The 22570-nt window shown below is 40.3% G+C and overlaps 1 protein-coding gene across 2 annotated transcripts; it reads left to right on the forward strand.

The window, feature by feature from the left end:
• The first annotated feature begins 560 nt into the window (after window positions 1-560).
• Window positions 561-21765, forward strand: RAC1 (Rac family small GTPase 1). 2 transcript variants are annotated; one of them, XM_027823047.3, is made up of 7 exons: window positions 675-963; window positions 13116-13187; window positions 13654-13771; window positions 16204-16260; window positions 18028-18090; window positions 19797-19956; window positions 20128-21765. In XM_027823047.3, the coding sequence occupies exons 1-7, from the start codon at window positions 929-931 to the stop codon at window positions 20256-20258; spliced, it is 636 nt and encodes a 211-aa protein (XP_027678848.1). In that variant the 5' UTR covers window positions 675-928; the 3' UTR covers window positions 20259-21765. The 2 variants fall into 2 exon arrangements, with proteins under 2 accessions (XP_007060697.1, XP_027678848.1); XM_007060635.4 differs by lacking the exon at window positions 16204-16260 and having other exon boundaries at window positions 561-963.
• The last annotated feature ends 805 nt before the right edge of the window (window positions 21766-22570 follow it).

Raw genomic sequence — 22570 nt, forward strand, 5'->3', positions numbered from 1 at the left:
GGACCCCTGCCCTAGGGCTTTCATGACAGGGAGGGTGGTGACTTGTTGCACTATGTCAGGCTATGACACCACATCACATTACGAGAAGCATGATGGAAAAGACTCCCTTGTAATAGAGGTGTGTGTGCAAGTGTGTTGGCCTCACGGTGAGATTAGGGTTGCCAAGCCTCCAGGATTGGCCTGGAATCTCCAGGAATTAAAGATTAATCTTTAATGAAAGATTATGTCATGTGACGAAATCTCCAGGAATACATCCAACAAAAACTGGCAACCCTACCGGAGCTATGATGCCCTGACATGGTGACTTTCTGTCTCACCCAGAGCTGTGAGACGGTCCCATAGCAGGACCCCATGTCGCACTACGACTGGACAAATACCAGTGGTCACACTAAGGCCCTCTGTGCTCATGAGGAGACTGAGGCAAGAGCAAGAGCAAGAGGCGAGTTCCTCCCCTCCCCCCATTTCCCTGACTAGGTTAGTAGCACAAACATGGCGGCCCCTCCTAGTCTGAGGTAAGGGAAGGGACACCGAGCAGTGCCGAAGATGGCCGAAGCCAAGCCCGCTGTGAATCACGTGTTGCCGAACACTAACGAAGTTGCGGCAGCGCTCGGGAGAGAGACCCCGAGCTATTCCGAATGGTTCCGAAGCCGCGTCGCTGACAGGGCGGGGGTAGTCGAGCGGTTCCGAAGGCGGGGCAGCTGGTGCCGAGCGCGGCAAGGCCGGATGTGAGCGGAGCGGGAGCTTCCTGTTTCCTTGCAGCGCTCTGCTCTCCCCGCCTTGGGTGGTGGCCGCTGCCTCGTCCCCGCTTCTAGGCACTGAGGGCGGAGGCGGCCAGACGCCGGTGCGGACCCGCAGGCCCTTAGCCTCACGGACCTTCCCGCCAAGGTAGCAGCAGGAGCCGCAGAGACTCGGCCCCGTAGCAGCCCCGATGCAGGCCATCAAGTGTGTGGTGGTGGGAGACGGGTAAGCCCAGAGCGCTGCTCCTCCTTCCCCGGCTGGGACCTGACCACACCCTCCGCTCCCCGGGGGTCTTTCCGCGTGGGGTGGCCGGGGCGGGCCTCTCTCCTCTCCCCCGTGCCCAGGGGTCCCCACCCCGTGGGGTGGCTGGGGCGGGCCCTCTTTCCCCCCACCCGGTCCTTGGGGGTCCGTCTTCCCCGTGGGGTGGCTGGGGCGGGCCTCTCTCCTCTCCCCCGTTCCCAGGGGTCCCCACCCGTGGGGTGGCCGGGGCGGGGCCCTCTTTTCCTTCCCCCCCCCCCCACTCCTGGGGCCCTGTTCCCCCTGTGGGGTGGCCGAGGCGGGCCTCGTTCCACCCGCTCCATGGGGGCCCACCAGTCCCCCCCCACAAACTTTCCACACCCAGCCCCATTCCTCAGGGCTCTCTGGTGGGAAGGGCTTTGTGTATAGGGTATTGTGAAGTAGGTGCTGTTGTAAATAAATATGCAAGAAATTGATGGATCCCCACGCTAGTGCTGGATGACATTGATACAAAGCCCCCCCCCCCCCCAAAATTGTGTGAGTGGGGTACTCGGTATGAGTGTTGGCCGCGGCAGGTTATTTCAGGGTTGTGGGTGCATGTTGGGAGATCTGTATTGGTGTAGAAGGAGAGCCACCAGGGGATGGTATGTGTGAAGGGGTAGTGGTCCTTCTATTCCTATTGACAAATGGGGGGTGGGAGATATGGGATAAGGGGATGGCTTCGGTATTGCTAGGAAATTAGGGTGTTCAAGGCTCCCATATGGATGTTGGTGAATGGTGGGTGCTCTGGAACTCTGGGTTTATGTGGTGAATGGCAGGTATCCCAAAGGTGTGGATGATTGGGTGGTGACTTGATACACAGTATTCATGCTTACAAAAATAGTGGCCTTCCCTATATGTTAGTGTGCGAGGGTGTGCACTCCATTTTGATGCTGTCAAAGAGGTGGCCACTTCCTCAAGTTATTGTAGGGCTATTCCCTTATTCCTGACTGCTTCTAAACCACAATGAGTTTAGCAGTGGACACAACTGTTTTCTCTACTCCCTAATTAGTTATGTCATGTATAAACAGTTCTTTCCTACTTTAAAGTTATATAGTAAAGGTACTGTTAAAGTAACTGAATGTAAAACTTATACTTTTATCTCTAACATCTCTTTAAAAGGACTTAATTATAGTAGTAATAAACACTGCCAGTAGTAGTTCCGTGTTTTGATAGATCTGTGCTTTTACAGCCAAAGATTAAAATTTAGATCAGCTTTTCTCAAACTGGGGTCTGCAGACCCTTGGGGGTCCCTGAGGATACTCCAGGGGGTCCACAGGCCCTGCTGATCAAATCCTCCCCTTCCCCTATCTCACGGAGGCTACTGAAGCCAAACAGGGAGATTTTTGGCGCTAAAAGTCCAGGGGTGCAACAGAGCTAAGGCAGGCTCCCTACCTGCCCTGGCCCCGTGCCGCTGCTGGAAGCAGCTGGCACATCCCTGTGACCCCGGGGTGGGGGGGATGGAGCATGGGTCTCTGTGTGCTCCCTGAGCACCAACTCCACAGCTCTCATTGGCTGGGAACTGCGGCCAATGGGAGCTGCAGGGGCGGTGCCTGTGGACAAGGGCAGTGTGTGGAGACCCTCTCACCCCCCCTGAGTAGGAGCTGCTGTCAGAGAGATGTGCTGGTCGCTTTTGGGAGCTGCCCAAGATAAACGCCTCCCAGATGGAGCCCTCACCCCCTCCTGCACACCAACCTCCTGCCCCAGCCCAGACCCCGCATCCAAAGTCCCTCCCAGAGCCCTTTCCCCCGCCCGCACCCGTACCTCCTCCTGCACCCCAGACCTCTGCCCCAGCCTGGTGAAAGTGAGTGAGGGTGGGGGAGAGTGAGCAACGGAGGGAGGGGGGATGGAGTGAACAGGGGGTGAGAAGGGGTGGGGCCTTGGGGAAGGGATGGTGTGGGGGCGGGGCCTAGGGCTGAATGGGGGGGCTTGGGGTTCCCTGAAAAATTTTAAATCAAAGTGGGGAATCCTCAGGTTGATGAAGTTTGAGAACTGCTGATTTAGATTATAAACTGAAAGTAGATTGCGATCTCTGCAGGGCAAGGACTGTACTATACTATGTTTGTAGCTAGTAAGGTAGGGTCCTGGTCCTAACTGGAGCCTGTAGGTGCTATTGTAATGCAAAAAATTATCAACATGTCATATATTCATTGTCTGTAAAGAACTGTGTTACACCTGTGGTACTTTGCATGCCCTGCTATTATAATAGAAATAACTTTTGGATATTATTTGTAACGGGATTGAGCCCGAGTTTATGCATAGCTGCTGTCTCCCTTTGTAAAGAACATGTTTGAAGGTGTGTATTGTGTGTTTTAGTGCTGAATGATGTTGAATAGGCTTCATAAAGGGAAGCTCTTCCCAGCATCTTCGAAGCATTTTTTTCTTACTAGATGTCAGAGCTCATGGAGCATCACAGGGCAGCTGGAAAACAAGACTTGTTTTATGCAGTTTGATTTTTTCATTGAAACAAAAATCCCAGTGTAGTCTAAGCATAATTGGACATCACAGCAACCCAATGTAGATAGACTGAGGAGTGTAAGTACAGCTAGAAGAAATCACCCTCAGCCCTGTGTCATTTAATGTGGTTTTCATCATGTTGGGAATGATTAGTTTTCGTTAACATTTAAAATAACTTTTAATAAATAATGTTGAATTTCAAAATTCATGTGAGATACTTGGCTTGCTCTTATTGCTTGTGCTACACAAGAATGATGTCTTGACACATTTAACAGACTCTTATAGTGCTGTAATTCATTGGCACTGGTAGGAATAACAACAGATCATTCTTTCACTTAGCTTAAATTAATATAATGAAAGATTTCAGAGTGGCACCCATGTTAGTCTGTATTCACAAAAAGAAAAGGAGTACTTGTGGCACCTTAGAGACTAACAAATTTATTTGAGCATAAGCTTTCGTGAGCTACAGCTCACTTCATTGGATGCTGAAGTGAGCTGTAGCTCACGAAAGCTTATGCTCAAATAAATTTGTTAGTCTCTAAGGTGCCACAAGTACTCCTTTTCGTTATAATGAAAGAGTAAATTACAGTACAGACCCATTTACGCACAAATCTGCTTAATGCCCGGTAGCGCCATGCCTCCCAGTGCTACCTATCTAACACGCAAGACTCATTAACACGCGGTACAGGAACTTGCTATGTAGCACTACAGATTTGCTCACTAACTCACTGTCCTAGAAATCAACAGGAAGTGCGGAGCGGAAACGTGTTGTACGTCTTTACCGATATTGGTAAAGACGTATCAAGCACGCTTAGTCTTGAGAGATAGAGATATATAATATATAGTAGTTATGTAGTAATATATGTACTACATTAGAAAACTTTAACCGTAGGTCTAATATCTCGGCAGAGGGCAAGCGTCAGCATTCCTACACTGTAGAAGAAAAGCTAGCTGCAATAGATCGAATAAATAGCGGAGAAACCCAGGCCAAAATTTCAAAAGATATTGGGATTGCCGAATCTACTCTCTGAGAATGGCTAAAAAATGAATCTAAACTGAATGGCTTTGTACAAAATGTCGATTCTGCCACGGGGCTTAAGTGAGAACGTGTGCGCCATTAAGCAAAGCCCACAATAGACAAAGCCATGTGCATGTGTTTTGCTCAGGAAAGGCTGAAAGGAATGCCGCTAAGTGGGCCAATTCTTCAAGCCCAAGTGACAAAATTTGGAAATTTAACTTGGGATGGAATCATTCCAAGCCTTCAAGGGGTTTATAAGTCGTTTTAAAAAGCGTCATGGCATAGTGCAGGTATCGATTTCTGGAGAAAGCCTGAATCGGCCGCGAATGTGTTTCATCTGCGGCAAATGACAGACTTCATAAGAGAAGAAAAAAAGTGAACCAGAAAGAGCAGAAAATAAGTGTGTTTTTCTAAGCGAATCAGATGCTTTTTTCAGCATGGCTCTCTTAACCCGCGGTCCGTTAACACACGGTCGTGACGGCTTGACTCTCGACATCTGCGCATAAATGGGTCTGTACTGTAACTTTGATTTTTAAATCAACATCTTAATTCTTTGTCTAAAATATTATATTAAAATGAATATTTTGTCCATTAAATATTCTGAACGAATGAAATCTACCTGGGTTAAAAAAAGAGTAAGATAGACCAATCCTTCATGAATGTATCAGTGGCTGTGAGCCAAGATGGTTCAGGGATGCAACCCATGCTTGGAGCTACCCTTAACCTCTGACTGCAAGAAAACAGGAGTGTATCACTCCAGAATTGGTCTGTTCTGTACATTCTCTCTGAAGCTCTGGTCCTTGCCACTGTTGGAGACAGGATACTGGACTAGATGGACCATTGGTCTGACCAAGCATGCAGCTCTTATGTTCTTAGCAATTTTTTTCCTATTCACTTTTAAAATTTGATGAATAAAGAGCAAACAAGTATAACACATTTATATACAAACTCTTCATAATGTGTTGTTAATTTACGAGCTAATCGTAACAATACTTAAATTGTGATTGTGTAGAATATGAATGGTTAATAAATAAATCAGTTGCTCATATTACACATTTTACAAACGGGTTTCAGAGTAGCAGCCGTGTTAGTCTGTATTCGCAAAAAGAAAAGGAGTACTTGTGGCACCTTAGAGACTAACCAATTTATTTGAACATAAGCTTTCATGAGCTACAGCTCACTTCATCAGGTGCATTCAGTGGAAAAAGGTTTCAATTTATAAAAATCTCACTAGCTTAACATAGCAAATTGCATTTAAACAAATTTTGCCAGACCTAGTGTTGCTGCTAATAAATTTAAATGTTATTTTCCATGTTTTGAAAAACACTTTAGAATGTTGAATAGAAGGAAACCATGTTGTATATGGTGGCTCATTCAACAAAAAGTATACAACTTACTAAAAAAGAAATAAAGTGGTCCTATATAAGTATAATCCCACTGCAGCCATTTTCAGAATTATTTTTCTTCTCTTCATTTTCTTGAAAACTAAAATGGTGTAATTAGCTTAAATTTTATATATGCTATTGAGCGAAGGGCTGACATTCAATTTGTTTGCCTTTCTTAATGCAGGTGCTTCAGAAACTTCGCTGTCTGAATGGGGTCTTGATCTGTGTGTTCCCATTTTGATAACTCTTTAAATCCATGGTTGCATTTTTTCCATATTTCATTACCTAATTCTGTGTTTTGACATTTAACTAGCTGCTTTTTTTTTTTTTTAAAGTACCAGCTTATCAGGTGATCTAGAACAGGGGTGGCCAACCTGAGCCTGAGAAGGAGCCAGAATTTACCAATGTACATTGCCAAAGAGCCACAGTAATACATCAGCAGCATCCCTTCAGCTCCTCCCCCCACCCCGCCCTGGCTCCCAGTGCCTCCCACCCATGGGCAGCCTGCCAATCAGCGCCTCCGCCTCCCTCCTCGCACCTCCCGATGAGCTGTTTCGTGATGTGCAAGAGGTTCTGGGGGACAGCGGGGAGAAACAAGGGTACTGCAGGCTCAAGGGAGGGGGTGGGAAGGGGTGGAGTGCGGGCAGTGCCAGGGGTTGAGCAGTGAGCACCCCCCGGCACATTGGAAAGTTGGCGCCTGTAGCTCCAGCACCAGAGTCGGTGCCTATACAAGGAGCCTCACATTAATTTCTGAAGAGCTGCGTGTGGCTATGGAGCCACAGGTTGGGCACCCCGATCTAGAAGAAATATCTAAAAATGATTTAAAAATATATATGGAAGCCTGAGATCCTGATTTGCTTACATATACATATTAATTTGTGTATTCTTTGCCAAATTCTGCTAGAAAAAACAAACAAGGATATATAAATGTACATGTGTCATTGCTACTACTAAATTTCAACATTTATGAACTGTTTGTCTTTAGCATTATGCCTGAACTGATATTTATTGGTCACACAGTTCACACAGTTGGTTAGAAAAGCACAGCAGTATCTATGTACATGATGTTTTTGCGCTCATATTTTTGGCCTTGTATCCATCTTTACAATGAAGATGGTTTCGGAGTGACAGATGGCAACTGTTGCTTTGTGAATTATTTTATTATGCAGAGAAATAAGATTGTGTAATGTGCAACACTTTTCTGCTACTTACTTCGATATTCTTTATAAGGAATTCTTATTGAAGATGAGAATTTGGTACAAAAGCATTGATACCAGTTATTTTTAGCAGAGTATTTTGCTTTCATTCAGGCTTGTTTAGATGCTTCCCTAACTGAAGCATCTAAACGACTGCTTATTGTTATGGAATCCTGAGCGGTTTCATCTAATGAGAGGGGACGGTTCTGCAGTGGAAGCAAACTGATTACTAGGCACCACAGAAACAGCCAGACCTCTCATTGTACTGTAAAGGTTTTTGTCATCCTTAATATATACTTACAACTGAAGCAGTGGCTTCCCTTTAGTGAATACAGTTGAAATTGCTTTCCTTAACACAAAGATTTTCATTGACTGGAAGTCGATATTTAGTATAAATCAAAGCTGTGACATGTTTGATTCAATAGTTAATGGTTAGCTTTTCTATTGTAAATTGTCTTCTGAGATTTAGCTGTAAAAAATTCTCCCGGGTGGAAAGTTGACTTTGAGTTTCATCTTGCAAATTACTAACCCTTAAATTTAGTAAAATATCAGGTAGATTAGACCACAAACTTATAGTTCTTTTTATATACTTAAAAATAATGTTTTTCCTACTGAAGTGTTTAGGGCGCTATACGTAAGAATAAACAATACAGTATTACTCTCAGACACAAGATTTTAAAAAACAAGTAGTAGAAACTTAACTGCAAAAAGGTTCAGTTTTTTGCTTGGATTTATATCGGTATGGCAGCATTGTTCTAGTGCATAAAAGCCAATTGTAGCTTCATTGTCCAAGCTCAATGAAGTGCAAAAAGTAAACAAAATAAATAGTGAGAAGTAAACCTTTCAGTTGATCTAAGGTATCAATAGAACAAAGGAAATTTAAAAAAATATTAACTTGGCAATATCCCTTTAAAACAAAGACAATGGGCTTGTTCTAGTTCAGTGCAAATATTCCAAATTGTTTCCAGTAGTGAAGCATTCCTGTAGTATGGTGGTTCTTTAACTTTCATTTTGCTGAACACTTCAACCTTTCCCATAGCAGTCTCTGTCAACTTCGGGGCCGCCAGAGAGGCTATTGGGGGTTGGAATTTGGGGAGCTGCTGTTACAACATGCTTCTGAATTTAAAAATTAAAACTTGGTAGAATTCTGGTTCATCTAGAATAGTGCCTTTTGGGAACGAAATTTAGGATTTAGTTCTCAGAACTGGTAGAATAAGATATTTGATTATTTCGAATAAAAGCTCCCATCACAGAGTCTCTAGGCTCTGAGTAGTGTTAAACTCAGAAAACAAGTACACAGCTTTTTGACCAGTGTCAATGCTAGAAGAGTTTCATCTACTATTTAAATTATATAAATTCTGAGAGAAGAGATGGGCCTTACACTGTGTACTGAAGGTCCATACTCTGGTTCAGGTGGACTACTGGGAGAAATACATTCCACAGGGAAAAAGCCTTTCCAGGAGAATTCTACCAATTCTTGGACATCTAAATTAAGGAAACTGTTAACCCAAGTGCCTCAATTGGCCTCCATTGCCATTGTTGCAAACAAGCGCCGTGTTCTCAACTGTAAAATTTTGGAAAATCTCCAGTTGTCCTACTACTGCCTATGCAGATCCAGTGGTGTTAAAATTGGAGGGAATATTAATGTAGACTGTCTGCCAGCATTTTCACCACAGTGCCATCTAACCCTGCTCAAACCAAATCTAGTGTTGTGCAAGACTTCCCAAAAATTGCTAGTGTAGATATTCTTGGGTTTCCAGGATCCAAACCATGTAAAGTTTTATAGATCAGTCAACACCTTGAATTGCACCTGGAAGCAAATAGGGGTTCAGTGCAATCTTGGGAAACTTGGGGTAATATGCTCTGTGGAACACAGTGAAACCAGAATTATGCAGTCTCCTGTCTGCCTGTATTCTCTCAAATTAATTTTAAAACTTTCCATGATTTACAGACTATATTTCCTATTACAGCCTGATGCTACTAACTACCGTTGATAGGATTGGAAGGCCATGGTTAAATAGTTGCTAGAAATTTTGTTGACCATTTTCAGATTAGTCATTTCGCCCCGATTAGTCATTCTATTAATGCATCTTAATCTAAAGTTTCTGTGTGTAAGGGATTTCCACTCACTATATGATTACAGCTCTTCCCTAGAAGAGTTGCCTTCATTCAGACTCTAAGCACTTTTCAAATGAAGTGTATTAACATAATATTGAAACAGGAGATGAGGAATAAATGTAATGTAGGTTACCATAGCAAAGGTAGGCATTAAAGATTTATTTCTGAGTTGGTAACCATACACATCTGATTCATAGGGCAGAGAGCCAAGAGGCTAGAGCTGCAGGAAACCTAGAATGGAACAAGTCTGAAACACAGGGCTTTTGAACTTGTTTTTTCTTGTTGATTTAATGACTTAGCCTGATTGTTGTGTGGCTTTGTAGCACCAGGCAGTTCTTTTAATTCTTTTAAGCCTGGAATGAAATCTTTCACCACCACCTTCCTGGGGTGCTCTGAATAACCCACAGCAGACTCACCATTCCCACTGCACAGTGAGCTGGAAAGGAAGACGTGAGGGCCGAAAATTGCTCTTCATTCACTGTTGCAAATAATGAGTGGAATATTCTTACTTTTCAGTACCTATCAAACCAGTGGTCTTAAATTTTATATTCAAATTGTTTATATTTATTGATGTCTTATGGGACCTATTGAGAATGGGGCATCAGGTGAAACATGCTCTGGAATCTTAACAGTATTGCCTCCAGGTCCTAAAGAAGCCTCCCATAGAATATGGGACATTGGTGCTCCAGAACTTCTAGGGTTTAAAGCTTTGATGACTTATTTATAATCTGAACGTATTCTATTCCTATTCTGTGGCACTCTGAAAGGCCTAGGTCCATACATACTCTTTACAATTTCCCTTTTGGAAGTGTTAATATCCTGGACTCAGACTCTTACAGGTATAGAAGTCTAAGAATAATCAATTGGTTTAATGATATTAAAACAATACAACAGGCTCCTGTTTTCAGAGAATGCTGGTTTACTTCAAAACTCCTGGAAACTCCCAATTTGTGTAGAAAGATTTATAATATTTAGAGTGATGTTCACCTTAAAATCACTTTGCAAACATTATTCCTCACAACAACTCTGTGAGGTAAGTAATTATCCCTATTTCACAGGTTGGGAAAACTGCAAAAGGGTCTGTGATTTGCTCAAGGGCACTGTTTTACAGCTGGGATTAGAATTTGGGAGACTCTGGCTCCTAGTCCTGAGCTCGACTGACTAGACGACTACTCTTTCCTTTTATTTAAATACACCTCGTCATTTCTCTGTTATATGCTGGGAATGCTAAACTTTTAGGACTGCCATGAAGGATGCAACTTTACTGCCTCTGTTTTCATAATGATAAACTGCAGCTGTTTCTGCTTCATTTCAATATGCCACTGGAGTGAATCCTTGAAGTAAGCATTTACTGGCTGCCCAGGGATCATCCATCCCTGGTCCAGTCTCATTAACTTCCAGATCCTGAAGCAAATCCCAGTTTCCCATGTGTTCCTGATTGAGAAATTGCTAGGCCACTTTTTTGCATACATCTTAAAGCCACCAGAAAGACATCTACTACAGTAAAATATGCAAAACTGAGGCTTACTGAGTACAGAATTTAATGCCATAAATTAGAGGTGTATCTGAGCACAAAATACAGTGCAAATTTTAGGAGGAAATTGCAGCTAATATAACAGAAGAGAGTTGAAATTTAGACTTTCCTTACTGCTTCAAAATTAGTGTGAACAATTTATATAATCAAATTATAAGAGTTTATATCTTGAGTGATGAGAAAAAACTTTATTAGGTGGGACAAAAAGCTACAGCATATTGAGCATTATGCTGTGTGTCACCCCACCACTGAGGGCTAGTCTACACTGGCAATGCTAAAGCGCTGCTGTGGCAGCACTTTAACGTGGTTTGTGTGGTTGCGAGGGGCGCAGCTGCCAATGCTGAAACTTGCTGTGCTCAGGGGGGTGTCTTTTCACACCCCTCAACAAGAAAGTTGCAGTGCTGTAAATTGCCAGTGTAGACAAGCCCTGAGTCAGAAACAGTTAAAAATTACATATGGACATGTGGGATAGATTCCCAGACAGGCACTAGCATGGGCAGATCACAACGGCCTTGCTTAAGATTCTAGTTTTATCGGTCATTAAGAACAATTGAATAGCTTGTCAAGCAAACAAAGTATTGTTGAATTGATTAAGAAAGTGTATTGGAGGAACCTGTTGCAGGCAGAGTTGCAATGTACACAGTAACTTGTAGCTCTGACAGAGCACAGGGTCCACCTAACCTGCTTTCATTGTTGAATCACTAGAGATGATTAGTAGCGATAGTAGGTATTGGCTGTTGCAAAGATTATAAAAATATTCAAACAAGTTCTTTTTACCTTTGGAAAGGAAAGAGGAAATCCACATTAAAGTAACTAGATGCTTTCACAAACCAGACAAAATATGTAGTCATTGTGGTGATAGTAAATATGATAAAACTGCCACAGGTGTTAACTCATAATGTTTTAAAGCCAGAAAGCCTATGTATATTAAAGCCCTTGACAAAAATCCTTTTGTAAGCCTTGCAGTAATATTTTTCCTCATGCAAAAGCTAAAGGACATTTGATTAGTTGCTAGGATTTCTTTGTGTAACGACTAAGTACTAAGGTAAGACTTCACAGCAGATAACCTGACTTCAATGAGTTTCTTACCCATGTGTGTGAGAGAGAGAGAGAAAGAGAGAAAATAAGAGTTGCATGAGTCATAGCGTAATGGAAGGTTATACTTGTAAGTACAGCAAGGATTAAAATGCTGCTGATGCATACATTTTGAACAATCAGTATTTGGTGATAAAACATCTGCCTGAAAATACTTTGCCTTTTGAAGAGAAGTTCATCTGTTCAAGTGAGGAGTAAGCATCAGGAAGAACATAATCCCTTGATGATATTATCTTCTTTGCAGCAGCTAATAATTGCAGAAGTGATCCTCTGGAAAACGTTATATCATCAAAGGAGGATACTCTTCAAATGAGGAACAAGTATCAGGACCAGATGAACTCTTAAGCATTAGAAACCTAATTTTATGAAATTTTTGTCTGTTTCTCTCTCTCAAAAAAAAAAGTTATGTTGTCAAACCTTAATTATCCCAACCCTTGTTAATTGAACCTGTTACCAAAGGTAACAAAGCTACCTGCCTTAATATTTCAGTTTAGGTAATGCTGGGGAGAAGGGAGCTGGCTATCAGGTCTTCAAAGAAACCCAGAACATAGGCTTTCTCCCCAGTTATATGGAGGAGTTTGGGTTTTTTTGTGGGAAAATCTTTGCATAAGTTGGATTTAATGTTAGGATAGAATTAGCTCTACATGAGTTTTCCATGATATGTCTGTGGGTTTCTAAGGAAGTGATACTGCATACAGGATCTCATTCTGCCATTTTAGCAGATGTTGGTGAGGACTGCTACTCCTGTTTCCTCAACCCCTATAATGTGGCATTTTGAGAAGAAATTGGCAATAGTTTCTTAAAAGTTAACTGGTGTAAGGAAAATAAAGTTGAGTCTTGTAAAAGGAATAACAACTTTAAGTTGAATTAAGGGTAGAGGGAGATATTCTTTTCAGTTTTATAAATTTCAAGAACTTGTGCTAATGATAGGTATATCAGTACTGTTCAGGGAGTAAAATTGGTCAAATGACAGCAGAAATTGGTTTTCTGGTTAAGACATATGACTTTTTTTGTAGCTAAAATCCAAACAAAGTCTGGTAACTTTTTATTGACCCTTCATATTTTAGGAGATCTTACATTATTTGGCTCTGTCTGCCACTGAAGCTTAAGTTTATCTTCTGACTGATGTGTTTACTATTGGAAAGCCACAGTCACAGAACTTTGAGCACTGACAATTCAAGTTTCAGCTTAATCTCACTTCAAATGGCAAAATGAAATGGTTTCTGTTGAAGGGCTGTTTATTCTCCCTTGCATATAAGAGAGAGCACTTAACCATGAATATACTTTCTCTTTTACAGTGCTGTAGGTAAAACATGTCTACTCATCAGTTACACAACCAATGCATTTCCTGGAGAATACATACCCACTGTGTAAGTATATCAATAAAACCTTATGAACTAATTTATGTCAAAGTCGGTATACTAGCCACTGTTGGTGGTGGTGGTTTTTAATTGTGTACATCAGTTGAAAACATCACCATTTAGTTTTCTCTTAATAAAAGCTTAACTCAGCATCTAGATTTATTTAAGAGTATTTTTGGCTTCTTGGGCTTACTTTTATATTTGGTGTCTGTGATATGTGGTGGTATCCATGTAGTATTTATTTATTGTACATTTTTATCAGCTCACTTCCACTATGCCCACTAATCAACTTATACTGGGACTACATTTGATGGTGGAGATAGATGGATTAGAGTTTGACTTTTTCCATCTGTAATCTTTGTGACTAGGATTTTACAGAAGATCTTAGCCTTTGTAGTTTACTGTAAAAGATAAATTTATTGGCTTGCTATTATTCACAGAAAAGACTTGAACTAATCTTTTTTTAATTCTGTAGCTTTGACAACTACTCTGCTAATGTAATGGTTGATGGAAAACCAGTCAACCTAGGTTTGTGGGATACAGCTGGACAAGAAGACTATGACCGATTACGTCCATTATCCTATCCACAAACAGTAAGACTTATACTATGAGATATTTGAAAGCATGTATATAGCCTAAATAGCCCTATAAATGTCTGATTGCTTCTTTCTTGAATCATACTAAGATTTTTAACACTTCATCATAATAAGATATCAAATTTAATGGTAAAATTGAACTCTGGCGAGTTCCATCTGAATGCTGCAGCCATAATACTTGGGTCTTGTATCTGTCTGCAATTGAAGAGATGTCGAAACCTTCACACACACTCTTATTTTTCATACACTGAGGCATGCTGGCTTTATGTGCAATTGGAGACCCACAATTGACTAGAATATTTAATTGAAAAATAAATTTTGATGAATTGAGTAGTCTTAATAGAAAGTCTGTTGATTAAGGTTAGAGTCCCTGCCAAAAGCAAGATCTGGTTTTTGGGCATGCTGTTTGGCTTCAGTCTGACACTCATTGCTAAGCACTTGATGTCATTCAGCTTCATTTGATTTGGTATTAAATGTGAAAGAGCCACACTCTCTTTTCTTGGGGTTGACATGGGGTATGTTAGAGCTCTTAAATTATTTCAGGCCAAGAGTATTTATGATACACTTTTAATTTCGATGATAACATCAGGAGAAATGTATTTGTGTTTTGTTGCTTGTAACTAGTTAAATCCTGAACCTGCATAGACCGTGCCTTGTTCCTCCTGTATATGGAAGATGACGTAGTCTGCTCTAGTCTCTCAAGTGCAGCTGCCACCACAGCTCAGCTAATCTCTTTAGATACTAGTTTCCTAAAGCTATTTTCTGTCAAACTCAGTGGTCTTCTTTTGAGCTAGTCTTTATCTGATAGAACTGTCCTTCAGCTAGAAGAAAGTGGTAAACTTAAAGTTATTGCAGCTTTCTCATAGTAATTACTAGCCATTATAAATGGTCTGAAACTATATTTCATGTTCTCAAATATTAAAATGCAAAACTACTTCATTTCTTATATAATTTCATTTCTCTGTTGAATAAGATGGATTTCACTCAGTGAACTCTAACTTAAATTTTTGTAGTTCATTCGTCTTAATTCAGTTTTCATTCATACGCTGTGGTCACTAGTCCTCACAATAAGGCTTTCTTGTCAACCATGAGACCAGAGACTGATACAAACCTGTCAACTATAGGTGGTCCCTACAAAACTTCCAGAGATCTCTGCTTCTGCGAGGAAGAAAATCCAGCAGTTATCTGTGCACTCTCTCGTATGCAGGAGCAGTAGTGGGATATTTAAAACAAAGGAAACTCCCAGGCTTGTTTGGGAGACTCTCAGCACCTTAACAACATCTCTTTTCTTCTAACATGGTGGTTCTCAACCAGGGGTACGTGTACCACTAGTGGTACACAGAGATCTTCCAGGGGGTACATCAACTCATCTAGATATTTGCCTAGTTTTACAACAGGCTACATAAAAAGCACTAGCGAGGTCAGTACAAACTAAAATTTCATACAGACAATGATTAATTTATACTGCTCACTGAAATGTAAGTACAATATTTATATTCCAATTGATTTATTTTATAATTGTATGGTAAAAATGAGAAAGGAAGCAATTTGTCAGTAATAGTGTGCTGTAACACTGTTGTCTGGTTTTGTAAACAAGTAGTTTTTAAGTGAGGTGAAACTTGGGGTACACAAGACAAATCAGACTCCTGAAAGGGATACTGTAGTCTGGAAAGGTTGAGAACCACTATTCTAAAAGACATCACAGGGTGAAGAATGGCTCATTGGGAACCCACCAAATTGTGAGAAAAGGTAGAACTTTAAAGTGTATGGAACTGTCATGTGCCAAACCTATGTACAGGGGGACAAAATGTTTGTTCAACCTGCTGGGCACTCAGACTGTTTAAACTTCTAGGGCTAGTACTCAATCAACAGATCAGTTATAGTAAATAAAGAAATGTGAGTTGATAAAGACCTGGTGTTAGAAGTTGATATTTGTTCTGCACCCAAGTCGATGTAGTAATAACTTCCTTCTCACATGGCTTTGCAATGTTTTGACACTAATTCACACTTTAAACTTCACTGCTTTAATGTATTCTGTTCTCACTGTATGGAAAATCTTTGAGGATTGGTAAACGTGACACATGAATGAGAAGAAAATTTCTTATCTAATTTTTTACTGTGTGACTCTTGTCCACTCAAGTGTGGTTTAACTTTTTTTTTTTTTTTTAAAGAGATGAGCATGCTTAGCAGTGTTTGCTGTTCCTAGTCATCTTTATCAATATAGGTAGCTAAATCTACAGCTTTAGAAGAAATAGTTCTAGTGGGTTTTTCTAGATGTCTGGTGACTTCCAAGGAAGATAGCCTTTTGAGAAGGAAAGCTGTGTTGTGAGGATTGGTGAGAATAGTAATGCTGAGAAGAAATGGTCAGGTAATAGCAAACTTTACATTAAAGTTACTCCTAAACTTAATTTGTCTCATACTGTTGTTAGGTTGGAGGAACCAATGATAACAATTTAACTTCCAGTCTGAAAGATCAACCTATTGCCGTATGTAAAACTTTCAATAAACTTAAGTTCCAAGTTCTGTTGCCTTGTTTTTCTCACAATAATACAGTGATAAATTGGCCCCTATTTTACTAAACAATAGTTGTTCCCTTGTACTTAAAGTTTAACTCTTGGGACACTATTATTACTTTATAGGTCTGAGCACCCACTATTATCATACCTCTTTAAATCAATGCTTTTCTTAAGAGTAAAGTTTTTCTTAAAGTTAAAATGTGTTTTCCTCCTGTGTTTTGGATTAGATTTTTAATACAGAAGGGTAACCTGAAAGTTGCAAATAACCCATAGAACTTCCTGTACACTCAAACATTTTGATTACCCGGAATTAGTAAAGGGGTGAAGTGAACCTGCACAACATGCAGAACTAGAGATTTACCATAAACTTGCAGAACTGGAAAAATTAAGTAGTGGCCATAGTATCATATTATGTGATATTGCCCATCTTTCTTCTTCTGGTGTCATGGCTGGGGAAACTTGCTGGGGTGATGCATGAAGGACTGGGTTGCAAGTGCTTAGCAGTGCAGATGTCAGAAGCAAACCTAACAGAAAGCCTTGAAATGCCGTACAATCAACTAACATTCTGAAATGCCTCTGATTCCTTAATAAACTTGTGTTTTTATTTGTATTTACTCCAATATGAAAAGTGGGTCAAGGAAAGCTGGAGCTTTGAGTAATACTTTGTTCAGGTGTAAGATTTATGTAGGAAGATTGCAGTAATCTTCAGATGACCAGATTTAGAAATGAATCTTCTAGTTAACCAAATTTAAACACTTTCTCAAAATAAGTTAGAAGCAATCAGGATATGAAGCCTTTGACATTTGTATTTTGTTGCATTTGCACATTAATCTTATTTCCCATCTCTTCTATCTTTTCCTCAATGATTTTTTTTTTCCCACTCAGTCTCTTCCTTGCAATAAAATTCATCCCTCCCTCAACTGAAAGGCAAGGGGATGACTTTTTAAAGGTCTTTCTTCTCTGGTCCAATCACTAAGGAAAGGAGTGGGCTAGTAAGATTGGTTTGCACTCTGAATTTTTTTACATGCCTGATCCTAGCTGGAAAGAAGGAGGGAAACCCTACAGTGTTTCACATTAACATTCTATATAATAGATTCAGAACTCACACAGGATTCATTTAATCTGTGCACAACAGTAATAATCTGCAAATTGTGTACTGGATGCAAGAAAATGTCTGCTTAGATGGTTTAAGGATATTTTACATAGAAGTAGTCATTTAAAGCTGGCCAGCTGATGTGATTTCTCAGAGCCATACTCCACGTTGCACCCATTCCCTCAGACCAGAAAATCTCCCCTGAACTGGTATGATTTGCTTTCAGAAGTAATGGAGCAGTAACACTTTCTACTTAAGCACACACCTAGCACATTAGTGCAGGATGTTATTTAAATCTTAAATCACGTGGCCTTTCATTGTGTCTAAGCTGAAAGGGAGACAGGAGACTGTAATTCTAGTGACTCTTCTCTTACTGTTATCCACAAAATTCTACTTCTCCTTTCATCAAAATGTCATGGGCTCCTCCAAGGTTCTACTATTTTTTCAGTATCTGAATAGCTTAGCAAGAGTTGAGGTGCTGGGAGTAAAATTTTGAAATGCTAACATACTGCTGGTACAACTATTCTAGCAGTTACTGACTAGATGCCTGCAGTAGCTGAATAGAAACCTATCTTATATTAAAGAAGATACCGTTTGTTCTCCAGTGGTTACTGTACTGGGCTAACTCAACATTTGTTTTGTAGGATGTCTTCTTAATTTGCTTTTCCCTTGTGAGTCCTGCATCCTTTGAAAATGTTCGTGCTAAGGTAAGTGTAGGCTAGTGTCCCCTTCTTTCCTTGGAGAGACTAATCACTGTACTGTTTCTTAGGGCACAGCCTGTATTCTTTGCTTTACAGTAGGAATTAAAGGAAAAACTGGGTTCACATGTTCTATACAATTCTTGTGTGAAGACATCAGTAATGTTGGAGTTTAGCAGGTGTCATTTAAATTACATGATTGAACAATGTTTGCAGTGTTGTAGCCGTGTAGGTCCCAGTATATTAGAGACACAAGGTGGGTGAGGTAATATCTTTTATTGGACCAGCTTCTGTGGGTGAAGGAGACAAGCTTTTCAGCTGCACAGAGCTCCTTCCTCTTCAGGTCTCTGCAGGTTTATGACCTGAAGAAGAGCTCTATGCAGCTCAAAAGCTTGTCTCCTTCACCAACAGAAGTTGGTCCAATAAAAGATATTACCTTGTCCACCTTGTCTCTCTGATTGAACAATGCTACTTTACCTGTAAAGGAGAAATCCAGAATTTTGCTGCTTTCGGCCATGTCAGTTGCTTAATCTTAAAAGTTCTTTTTAGCAGTGCAGTGCACCTGCTACATTTCAAACTAGAATCTTTTTCCTTGATGTGTGATGGTAAGGAAAAAAGTAATTTACAAAACTGATACATTTTATCATTTTCCTAACTGTAAGTCGGTTAAATGGAATACACAAATCTTATAAATCTGTTTTAAGATGTCAGGTGGTATAGGGAGCTCTTAAATGCACATTTGATAGCAAAGAATTTGGAAAAGTACATAGCCAAAAGGGGCAAATTTTGGTGGTGATCGAAGACTTGATCTAGGCTCTGCACTTTGCCTGCTGACTAACCAGAAAATCAGCTGGCATTCAGAAGCTTATTTTAGTCCTGTCACATTTCCATTGGCAAGGAGAAATGATCCATTCTGCATGATGGAGAGCTGTCGCAGATGGTCTGTTATCGTGAATGTATTCTCTTCTCTTTGTTTTGCAAAGCCACAGCAGGATTTTTCAGCCTGTAGAAGTCAACTGTCCTGGATAAGAAAGGAGTTAAGTCTCTCTCTGATGTTAAATGCTGGATGCCATGCTTGTTGGCTCAGGTTCACAAAGCCAAAATTTAGCTGCCTTGGGGTGATCCCCTTTATCTTTGTTATGCTTAATATTCAATGGATCTTGAACAAGGGGCTATATTTCAATTTGGGCACGTATTGATTTTACAATTTACAGTTTATTGAAAGACATGGGAGGGTATTTCTTCCACCCTCCTATTCTGGGGTATCTCTGCTTGTAATTACACTTCTGAGCCCAGCAGGACTTTAACTGAAATTTTTCTGCTAACTGTTAAATTGCCCGAAAAGTTTCCATACTCCTGTCAAACCAGTGAACAAAGGGCATTTCCACTGCGTATTGACTACTGTCTGGACCAGCTGGCTGCATGCGGCCCAATTAGCACACAGCTGCGGCCCAGCTCAGCTGTGTGCTAAAGGCCGTGGGTGAGCCCGGGGTCCCAGGTAATAAGTTGAGAACCACTGGTCTGGACAGAGTGACTGTCACTTGTCTTGTGGTTAGAGAAGGAATATTTTGGGGGAATCTCATCTTTAATTTCTTTGCCCCACATTTCTACCTACCTTACTGGAATGTTGTGAGTCTTTAATGATTTGTAAAGTGCTCTGTGGGTCTTATATGATAGTTGCTACACAAGTACAAACTTGCATCCTTTTTTTGCAGTGGTATCCTGAGGTGCGACACCATTGCCCTAACACTCCCATCATTCTAGTGGGTACCAAACTTGATCTTAGAGATGATAAAGACACTATTGAAAAGCTGAAGGAAAAGAAATTGACTCCAATCACCTATCCACAAGGCCTTGCCATGGCAAAAGAGATTGGTATGATTTTTACTGAATTACATTGACTGTACCTGAAATTCATTGTATAGGAGGAGACTTTAAGAGGAGATACTGCTTTTAACTGACCGACTGCCAAAAACAGAAACAAGGGTGTCTTTGGCACAATGTAGAGAATTGTTTTGTAACTTCAAACCTTCTGGCTTTCTGCAGGTGCAGTGAAATACCTAGAATGCTCAGCACTTACACAGCGAGGCCTCAAGACAGTATTCGATGAAGCTATTCGAGCAGTTCTCTGCCCCCCTCCTGTAAAGAAGAGGAAGAGAAAATGTCGTCTGCTGTAAATGTTACCCTGCCCCACCCCCACTCCGAACCTTGTGTGCTTTGCTCGGAACAAGGGAGCATTCACATTCAATGCCAAGTTTTTCTGTTATAAATTAGTTCTCTTCCATAAAATTTTTGAACCAATCAACAATTTCATGGTTTCATTTGTTTAAAGTATGAGAACTGCTTTTCAAATTCTACTAAAAGTGAAATCCTAAAAAATGACAAACCTATGTAAAGCCTTATTTTTAAAGTCCTATTCTTGCTCAGATTAATCAAGTGTTGCCAAACTATCTGCTGAATTAAGTTGCGTTGTGCTATGAACACTAAGCACTAAACTATTTTTAAGACTCGTCTTTAAGAAAACTCTAATGTCTGTAGGAAATGCAAAACACTCTAGTTTTTCACAACTATGTAACAGTACAGTATCCTTAGGAAAATGTTTCAGTCTAATGTAAACATTTTCTCAACCTGTGGTTGTTGCATAGCATTGTATATCCAACCTAAATGATTAAGATAATTGACTATATGACTGACAACCTTAGTCACAGTAAAAAATGCTTTATCCCTGGTAAGGGCTCGGTTACAATGTAGTTCTTGCTGCTGTGATTAAAAATAAATATTCTTACTGAAGTATATGTACTCCTCTTGACAGCATTGTATTGTGATGGGTAGGTGAAACACATCTGGTTTGATCAAGTGATGTTGCCAGACAGTATTTTGACACTGTACAGACCAATTTACACTACATTGTCAACTGAGTGGTTAAGCTGAATAGATTTTTGTCACAGGTAAAATCCGTAACAGTAAAATTAACTTGTCACAAATATGCAGTAGGTGAAAAAGTGGTTGGTGTTTATAGGTAAGTTTTTTGAATTAATTTTCAAGTAGGGCACAACTTTCAAACAACTTTGAACTGGTCCATTCCCACAGATGTTATATTTAGTAAATGCTTTTCTTGTAGAATTTCTTCTTCTTGAGCAATATAACTTGTATTTTAAAACCTTTCTGATATATTAGCATTTTGTGCTTTTTGTAGATTAGAAAGTTTACGCATATCCTTATTTTCCTGTTACTTCTGATCCAGTAAGTTACGTGCTTTCTGAGGAGCTTTCTTTAGTCTTCTAGTCATTAGGTGTAAAAATCATGTGAAACAGCTTTACAAGTTTTAGTAATTTTTATACTTTTGACCTCCTTAAGCTCTGAACCTTCTCAAACATTACTTTGCCAGGTACCCCAACACTAACATGACTAATGTTGACAATTGTCCTTTAGCTCACCTACATGTGCATCACAATGATTTATCTGGTAATGATAACTTGGGTCTGTGAAGTTCTGTAACTTAGTGCTAACAATGTTCTGTACATCCTAAACTGGCAAGAATACAATGTTGAACTATACCCTTTCAACCACTAGAGCAAAATTTAAAAATCAAGTTGCAAAATTGTGAAGTTTTTCCATTGATCTTTTGCTAATGCAGTTAGCAGTATGTTTTGCATGTATGACTTAATAAATTCTTGAATCATGTCATTGGTAATGCTTGAATTTTTGTCTAAATGTTCTTAAATCTTTATTGCAAAGTGTGTGTGCTTGCTATTTATAGCAGAGGGGTAGTGGCTTGGAACTGGCTGACTTTCAGTAATATGTAAGTACATGCTCTTCAAAACAAATGAATTACAGGTTGTTAGATGTCATGGGGTGAGGGATTTAAAAAAAAAAACACACTACTTCTCTGGTCACTAGCCCAAGAACAGTGCTGAGAGAAGTTTGCTGGCCTTGACAGTTTTCCTTGCATTTTGTAGGATGCCATAATTTGGTCCTTCAAATAAAATTGTATTCTTCTTGCTTTGATCCCTGTTTCAGATGTGATAAAACTAACCAGCTACTACTGTCTCTAGCTCCCAGGGGTGGCAATTTAATGCTTCAATGATTTGAAAACTGGGACTTGTAGTATAGGACAACCATCTTTTCCCCTGAACCATGCTTTTAGACTCCTTTGGGGAGATGTTTGAATTTCAGTTTAATTGTAGGCTGGAGTATAACTCTAGGACTACCTCCCCCCTTTCTTGAAACAGTGCATCTCACCATTAATGGGGAGTCTGCACAAAAATCAAGAATAGCCTTTATCATTCTTTGTTCAGTCACATTCAGCATTACTTACTGGGAGGACTGTTTGTGACCACTGCTATCTCCCCGTTTCCTTTCTTTGCTCTTCATTTACCTTGTTGCAACAACTTTCAGTTCTTCCTCTATTCCTGTCTGCTAATCACTCCTACTTTATATACTTAATTTTATTAATTACAGCTGATATGACATTATAGACAACACACCA

The sequence above is a fragment of the Chelonia mydas genome, chromosome 10 (genome assembly GCF_015237465.2).
Source record: "Chelonia mydas isolate rCheMyd1 chromosome 10, rCheMyd1.pri.v2, whole genome shotgun sequence".
NCBI lineage: Eukaryota > Metazoa > Chordata > Testudines > Cheloniidae > Chelonia > Chelonia mydas.